General features: G+C 34.9%; 1 protein-coding gene across 4 annotated transcripts in view; it reads right to left on the bottom strand.

Moving 5' to 3' along the window:
- Positions 1–9009, bottom strand: part of FYB1 (FYN binding protein 1) — a 154614-nt gene that overhangs the window by 32168 nt on the left and 113437 nt on the right. For all 4 annotated transcript variants that reach the window (XM_059417033.1, XM_059417035.1, XM_059417032.1 and 1 more), the window contains exons 4-7: positions 4667–4713; positions 2550–2569; positions 2066–2100; positions 977–1097 (exon numbers count right to left, since the gene is read on the bottom strand). In XM_059417033.1, the coding sequence (XP_059273016.1) occupies positions 977–1097; positions 2066–2100; positions 2550–2569; positions 4667–4713 (223 nt within the window). The remainder of the gene's footprint in view (positions 1–976; positions 1098–2065; positions 2101–2549; positions 2570–4666; positions 4714–9009) is intronic.

Consider the following 9009-nt stretch of genomic DNA (forward strand, 5'->3'; position numbering starts at 1 on the left):
AATATGCCCACAATCACATAACTCACATGGGCAGCTGGAATTTAAATCCACATCTGTCCAACTGACTCTAAGCTTTATTTTTTTTCCTGTGCCATGCTTTTGAAACTTTGTTTTAATACAATAAATACACTGGGGAGTTATATAGAAATCAAATTTTTATAACTCAAATGACACATTAAATGTTCCAGAGGAATTAAATATTTAAAGGAATCTTGACATGAATCCTTTTCATCATGAAGAATAGTTCTGTAATTCATATAATCACCTTAAATATAGCTAACACACCAGACCTGTGCCTGATGGGGCCATGTCATCAAAGATGGTGCATCCAAGAGAGGACAGCCTGCAAGTGTAGCATTGGTGATAGTAATAGGAGTCATACAATTAGAAATCAGAGATCAGAGAAGAGAGAGGTCAGAAATCCAGGTGGAAAAAGAGGGACGAGAAAGAGTGGGTCAACATGTACCTAAGGTAAAAATAAAGGCCAAAATATAAGTCAGCTAGACACCAGCAGTTAGAGTAGTTATAGCAACTTTATTCTGACACAGGTCTGGGTCATCCAGATGCATTTGTGTCCCTTGCACCATTGTGATGCTTGCCACAGGGATATCTGTGTGTGTGCTGCGAGCTCATAGCGTAAGTTGGTCAAGATCAAATGTGAAATGGTGAGAGCAAAGATGGGTTTGAGCAAATGAGTATTCATTCACTAAATCAACATAAAATTTCCTAGGTGCCCACTAATTCTTAGGCACCATATTTTATTTGGGCTTTATCCTATTACATTTTTGGTGCAGAGATAAGAGAGTATATTGGGCAAAATAATTACTCTTATGAAGGTAGTTACTTTTTAAGGAAACAACAATTAATTAATTCTCCCACCATGTAAGTTTTCAAGAATGCTGTCCCTTTTGTATGAAAGTTATAAAGAGAGATTACTCTTTTTTTCTTTTTAACCCATTGGCAAGCAAGATCTTACTTTAAATTTCTTCTTTATTTCTTGTTCTTTCTTTTCTCGCTCCTTCTGTTCTTTTTTCTCCAACTCTAATCTCTTCTTTTCTTCCTTCTCCTTTTTTTTCTCTCTTTCTTTGGATGCTTCTCTGTGGATACAAATTGTTACACTGTTTCAGCATTTGGGAACATTGATGTATTATGGCTCAGGTATCCAGAGGTTTCTCCCCACAACAGAAGACAGTATCTGATAGTAGAGATGAAGGTAAGAAGCCAAAGGTTGTCAAAATTCCTGGGTGTGTGAGATTGTTCTAAAATCCAGTAGGAGGCATGCAAATGAGATTACCTTCCAAAGGCTCTGCTTCCCGTCATAATCTATGCTAGCCAGTGGGAGAGATGGACACAAAGGTCCTGTTCTTGCTGCTTATCGGTGTGAATACAATTAATCTCTCTCTCTCTCTCAGGCACTCACAGGTACAGGGTATACACATGTACATACATGCAAAGCTTAGTTCAGAAACTGTCTTCAGAAGCGGCTGTACCAGAACCAGGTAGAGAAAATTAAGATATTTGAATTTAAAAAAAGATAAAATAAATTCACATATTTATTTCTTCTTTCCCTCACTTTCCAAGAAATTTCTTAGTCCTGGCCCATCCATAAACCCATTTTGGAACTATTTTTAACATCTTTCTGCTTCAGCAGGTTGAAACTTTGCCATCTGGTACTGTGGTAAATTATTTCTCATAGCACCTTGCAAGGGGAAGCACTGTCTAGGTGGGGAAGTTATAAGAAATAGATAAATTCATTTGCCCAAGGACACACTGAGAGCAAGAAGTCTAGATCCCTGCCTCAGAGATTCCTGGTCTGAGATCTTTCCAGTAGCTGTGGGTCTCTGGCCTCTCACAGAAGAACATTTTTAAGAGTCTTCCATAAAATTCTTAAACAAATAAAGAATCTTTAGTCTTTTGTATTGAAATAAAGGTTATCATTATATGTCAGTTATTTGAACAATAAAGCTTTTCCCTCTTTGTGTTCAATAGCCATCCATTCTCCCTCACAGAAATCATAATATTCATTTCAGAGGGATGAAATCATGGTAAAAAATAAAACTCATACATGTCTTCATATGTTTCTCCTTCACTGTCTTGTTCCTGTCAAGGAAAACATTAATAATGATTAATTTTAATTACTCAAAAAGGGAACATACACACATTACATCGAATCAAATGCTTAGTAAAACAAGCATAAATTTAAGTGTATATAAGTTTGTCTTGTTTCAAATATTTTCTTTTCCTTTCAAGAGGTAAATTGGAAAAGTTAGCACAAAAAGTTCTAATTTTATATTCTGCTATATAATTCAGATGTCTAGCCAGACTTAAGTTTATGCACAGTGTTACAAAATTCCTGTGAGTCAGTGTAATGATTGGTGTCTAATGTCTCAAGCATTTTAGATGAAGTAATATTATAAATGGAAAAATATCATTATTACTCATAACAGTTTTCATTCGTTGGTTTATGTCAATAGAACACGAATCATGTTAAGTATTTGAGTGAAGTTGTATGATATCAGAATGCGAAAAAAAAAAAAAAAACAACTGACCTCATCTAGATTTCCAGGACCTAAAGGGTTTTAAAAAAAAAGAGTAAAATTTAATATACTTTAATTAAAAAGCACTTTAGTACAGAATTACTAGACATAATACATAATATATTCAAAACAGTTCAAAATTTAACAGAACTTATGCTTTATCAAAGGTATGTAAGTACAAAATAGAATATGTGGCTTAGATCTTCACTATAGCCTTTTCAATACTTGTAATTTAGCCATAAAATCATCTCACTGGCTTTCATAAAATAATGCAAAGGGCAAAAAATAATGAAGACTTTTTATCCTCTTTATGAAAGGCATACATATATGGTTTTACGGCCTTGTGTGGAACAAAGGATTGTCAGAAAATTATTAGTTCACACGTTTTGACTTACTTGTTCCCAAGGACTTAGATTTATGTAGAGTGCAAATCTAGTTACTCAGGTTTTTTTTTTTTTTTTTTTTTTTTTTAAGATACTTTACTGAGGTGCCTGGGTGGCTTAGTTGGTTAAGTGGCCTACCCTTGGTTTCAGCTCAGGTCATGATGTCAGGGCTGTGAGATTGAGCCCTGCACTGGGCTCCAAGCTGGGCCCAATGTGGGGTTTAAGCTTAAGATTCTCTCTCTCTTTCTCCCTCTGCCCTTCCCCCTGGCTTTCTTATTATTCAAGTGTTTAGTGATATTAAATAATTATTCAATATGAAGACATAATCTAGAGTAATAATAATAAAAACAGTATGGTGTTGGTATAGAACACACAGACCAGTGGAATAGAGCAGAGAGCTCAGAGAAAGATGCATGAATTTACATACACTCTTATATACACAGTTATTAAACACACAAATACACAGGTATACATACATAAATGCATGATGTAGTATAAAGGTGGCATTATAAAATATTGAGAAAAGTATGGGTTTCAAAGTATGATAATGGGAAAACTAGATCCATAAATGAGGCAATAAATCAGGGTTTCTACTAACTCCTCAAAGGTGGACTACAAAGACATCAAAGACTCAAATTTAAGGGAAGAAATTTATAGAAGAAAATAGATACTTCTATTTTTTAGGAATAGGACTTCTTAACTGAAACTTTAAAACACAAGTTACAATGTAATAATTAATTTGATCATATCAAAATTCATTTCTGTTCAGTGAAGGGCAGCTTGGGGTAACAGAGAATGGATAGGTTGAGAGAAGATAGTAGCTGTGTCTGCAACTGACTGTGATTAATATCTGAAATACACATGAACTCCTGCAAGTCAACCAGAAAGATATCAACTTTGAAACAAAAGTGGTCAAAAGGTATGAACTGGCAAGTTACAGAAGAGGAAATCGCAAAGGAAACTGCAATACACAAACTAAGTACTCAGACCCAGTAGAAGCAGAAATAGGAAAATAAAGTGAGATATCATTTTATACATATAAGACTTGAAATTGGAAAGCTGAATAATACCAGGCATTGGTGAAATGTAGGCATCTTGGAATTTTTATGCCCTGCTGATGGGAGTACACACAGATGCAGATTTCCTGGAGAATACTCTAGTTCTAATCAGTCAAAATGAATATTTCATAGCTTACAAATAGCCATTCCACAACTGGATATTTATTTTAAAGAAAGTGTCTCAGAGGTCCATATGGGAATATGGACAAGAACATACACTGAATTATTATTTATAAGTACCAGGGAATTGGAAGTAAAGTGTAGATGCATAGGATACATACTGTAGGGTACTGTGAAGTAGTTAATAAACTAAATACACATATAACAACATGGGTGGGTCCCCTAAAACACATAATGCTGAGTGTAAAAAAAAAAAAAGAGCAGGGTGAGATATAACGTACTGTTTATGTAAATTGAAATATATACATACTTATAAGAATATGCAAAGAATATGTATAAACAGACACACACACATTAAATACATTAGAATACTTGTCTCTGGTTGGAAATGGAGAGAAAGGAGTGAGTGGGTCATGGAGATAAAAGGGAATACATACATAAGTAAAACAGGAGAGGGACCTTGCATGGACCACTGAGGACAACAGCTCAATAGTGACCCTATCAGAATGATTAACTCAAATTTCTATATCTAATTTAACAAATAAATAAAACATCTTTAGCCCCTTACCATCAGAGTGCATCACACCATCTTGATTTTCTTCATTTACAGGGCTTCTGAAAGCAGGAAAGAAGAGAAAATAAAAATGGAGCAAATAGATGCTCATCTTACAATGAAAAAGAATAAAAGCATCATTTTAAAATTATTCTTTTTTCTTTAATCTCTGCTCCAATTTATAACTTCAGAAGTTGTTAGAATGGGCCTTAGGCTCATACTGATGCTGCTACTGAGGCAAAAACATGGATAATCAGGGTCCTTGAGGATAGTTCTGTCTATTCATAGCAGACACATAACAGTACCTCATTGCTTCAGGGTAGTAATATGTTTTCTGTTAAAATGGCAGTATATCAATGCTTCAATTCCAGGATTCTGAAGGCATTTGATTGGTCTTATGATCTGGATACCAAAGAGAATTAGTTCTAAACCTTGATTCCTACTTTCCAGATGTTCTCCACCTGGATTTTTTCCTGCCATTTGTGGCTTGGACTCCAAACCACTTTCCAAACCACTTTACTCCAGCTGCTCTTAACAGTTATCAATACCTGGGCCCCACAAATCTGTAATGATTGATGCAACATCTATATTTTCTATTTTTCTCCTCAAGTTGATTAACATAGCTGGGAAAAATTGCTATTTCACTGATTCTGGATGTCACAGATGACATTTAATCTCAGCTTTAACCTCAACACTATTCCATAATCTCATATACCTTTTCCTAGTGAACCTTCTCTCCCATCATCCTTCTCAATGGCTATTTAAAACCTTTACCACTTTCTTCAAACCTCCTGTCACTCTCCTCTACCCTATAATAAGATGGCCTTGTTTCTTATTTCACTGATAAAATAACAATTATTGGATGTGAACTCTCCTCTCATAATAAAAATATTCATTTAACCCAAACTTATCCTTACCTTATATCAAAGTTCCTTCCACCTGTGTTCTGAATTCTGTCTAAATTATCAATGTTTTATTCCCCTTCTCTTCTTGTCAGCATATTATATATATTATTATTACTCCTCTTCTTTAACTCCCCATTCCTAAATATCTCACATTTTTTTTTCTCTCCTAGCACAACTACTCTCATTCATAAAAGCCAAACTCTTCTCTTTACCTTTCTAAATCCTCCCCATCACCACAGATAGTCCTCCTTTTCCCAGCCAAAGTGGAGAAGGCTGTCTGTGCTCACAGACTTGACTTCTTTTCCTTTCACTCAATTCTTCTTAACTATACTCTGGCTTCTATTGCCAGTCCTTTGCTGAAACTACTCTTAAAGGACTTACCAAATACACTAGACACCTCTTAGCTTCCATATTACGTGACTATTTTGTGGCCCTTAACATTATTGGACATTTAGCTTTCCTAGAGTCTCCTTTGTTTCTGTAAGAAATCTCTCCTGGCTCATTTCTGACCACCATCCCACAATTTTCTTGGTGGGCTTATTTCCCTTTGACTGCTCCTTTAAGTGATGATGTTCCTTTGTGTTCTGGTCTTGGCTTGCCTTCTTTTTTCCAATCTATATCTGTCCCCGAATGGTCTCATATATGCCCACAGCTTCAGTTTTCCTCTTAGCATTGGTGATTTCCATTGACATCTCCAGTGCAGGCCTCTCTTCTGAGTTTCAGATTCATATATACACATCTTTACTTGAATTTCCCACAACCAGTTCTATATTAATATCACAGAAACTGAGGCTTCCTTCTTTTATCAAAGCATAAACACGTTTTTCCAATTAAGTTTCTTATCTTAGTGAATGATACCACAGTTCCATATCCACCTAAGCCTCAAAGTCATCCTTGCTTCTCACTCTTCTTCAGTTCCACATTAAATTAATCATGCTATCAGTTCCATATATTTAATGTCTCCTATAATTCACTTCCTCCCTCCATCACTCTCCTCTTTCCTGATAGATACAAGGACAGAATTATAGTATCACTAACATAGACCCTTGCAGTAGCCATCTGCCCCATCTTCTAGCGATGAGCATTGTTCTCCTTCTTCTCCACCCTTACAATCCCTTCTCCATATTGCTGTTAAAAATGATCTCTCTTATGCAAAATGTGATTATATCACTCTCATGTTCATTACTCAAGCCACTTAAAGAATTAGGAAAGACTGTTACTTAAACCCAAGAGATATTGGTTGCAAAATTAACCCTATTTGAAGAATGTAGGCTGGAAGGCTGGAAGTGCCTTATTATTCCTTAGACTAAAAAAAAAAAAAAAAAAAAAAAAAAAAAAAACCCAAAACCAAAAGCCAAACAATAAACAAAAAAACCCTCAGTGGGTACACTTGTGGCTCAGGAAGAACTGTCATAGACATACATATTTCAGTCTCCATCTGGAATGGTAAGCATATGCGGTCATCAATTGTTGACCCAATAAGCTTATTTCTAAACAAATTTGAAATGTTAAAATTTAACCTATATATGCTTTAGCTTTTAATTTAGGTAAGTGTAAAAGCTCAATTAATCAACTCATTAACTTGGTGAGAAAAAGACACTTATATTCCTTAGTAAATCTTTTTAATCCTTGAGAGATTCGGAGTTAAATACAGAAATGATGAAAGAAGTCAAACCCATGGTACAAAAATTTGGGAAAAAAGTTTTACCATCATTGGGAGAGTATACTTATGTTCAATATCTTAAGTATTTATAATATTTAAGAGATGTGTTACATTAGCAAATATTCAGTTAGATATGTCAAACTAATTCAAAATTTGTTAGACTTTTTGGTTTAGTTGAAAAGTATGTATTCTCTGTGTTAATGTTGAGACTCAAAGGCTGTTCACATCAAAAAAGGAGATTCAACCTAACATTACAGACTTCTAATAAAAGAATATACCATCACCTCGGAAGTAGTCTTACCAAAACAATTAGAACTAAATTTGGTTAAGTCACCTCTACCTCCAACTGCCAATTTACAGGAAATACAGAGAAAGAGGAACACACAGCTGCACTATAGGGAAGCACTCAGCAAAGTCCAGGCTGTGGTTAACTATAAGGCCCACAAACAACTTGATTTCTTCCACAAATAAATTGCAATAAACAAATAAATAAATAAAGTGAGAGGGTAGAGTTATAGCTTGATAGAGAATTGCAGATGTATAAGCCAATGAAAATGTATAGACCTTATATGGATTCTTATTCAAACAAACTTAAAAAAAAGAGGCAATTGAAAATTTGAACATTGACAATAGAATATTTGACTTGAGTTTTATATTAATATATAGAGTCTAAATTTTAGGAATACCTACTAAAACATTTATTAATAGAATTATGTGGTATTATGAATATGAAAGAGGGCTGTGTGTGGGGGTATTGATGAAACAAGACTGGTGATAAGTTTATAATTGTTGAAGTTTGTGCAGAGGACATGGAGGTTCATTACACTATTCTTTCTGACTTTAATAAAATTTTTCAACATAAATGTGCTTCTTAAGAGGTATAAGAAGAATCTCATTGAAAATACAATTGGAATATTTAAGAGAACTGGACATGCTTTAATAGATTTATGACTCACTTAAGTTTTGGGGAAGATTTTGCTTAGCACAGTTACTGTTCAGTCACCTTTTTGAAATGCTTAAAAAATTCAGCATGTAGATTTACAGAGGCAACGTAAAACATGGAAGGGGTAATTAAAACTAAATTTTTAAATGTAACTATCCATTTAAAAGAATTTAACCTGAATATTGTTCCATCATTAATCAAAGATCCCACTGACAATAATTATTCTTATTTCAATAAAAATTAATAGATGTATAAGTAAGATAGCAAGTTACGTGAATTTACGTACTTAAAATAAATTAGGCCTCTGCATTACTAACTTAAATAAATTACATATTAATTAAAAACACAAAACCTTAGATGTCAAATAAACTGACATCCTACAGAACAAAATGCACAGCCTGTTTCATGGTATGCAAGGTTCTTATGACCAGTCCTATTCATTTTTTTTTTTAAAGATTTTATTTATTTATTTGTCAGAGAGAGAGAGGGAGGGAGGGAGGAAGAGAGCATAAGCAAGAAAAGGGAGAAGCAGGTTCCTCACTGAGCAAGGAGCCCGATGCGGGACTTAACCCCAGGACTCTGACCTGAGCCGAAGGCAGATACTTAACCAACCAAGCCACCCAGGCGCCCCTCAGTCCTGTTCTTTTACAGTTTTATTTTTTGTATATCTTCCACCTGGTACCCCAACCTCCCACTCCCCACCACTTCAAACCCCTCAGATTGTTTTTCAGAGTCCATAGTCTCTCATGGTTCACCTCCCCTTCCAATTTCCCTCAACTCCCTTCTCCTCTCCATCTCCCCATGTCCTCCATGTTATTTCTTATGTTCCACAAATAAGTGAAACCAT

This window comes from Mustela nigripes, chromosome 12 (assembly GCF_022355385.1).
Source record: "Mustela nigripes isolate SB6536 chromosome 12, MUSNIG.SB6536, whole genome shotgun sequence".
NCBI classification, from domain to species: domain Eukaryota; kingdom Metazoa; phylum Chordata; class Mammalia; order Carnivora; family Mustelidae; genus Mustela; species Mustela nigripes.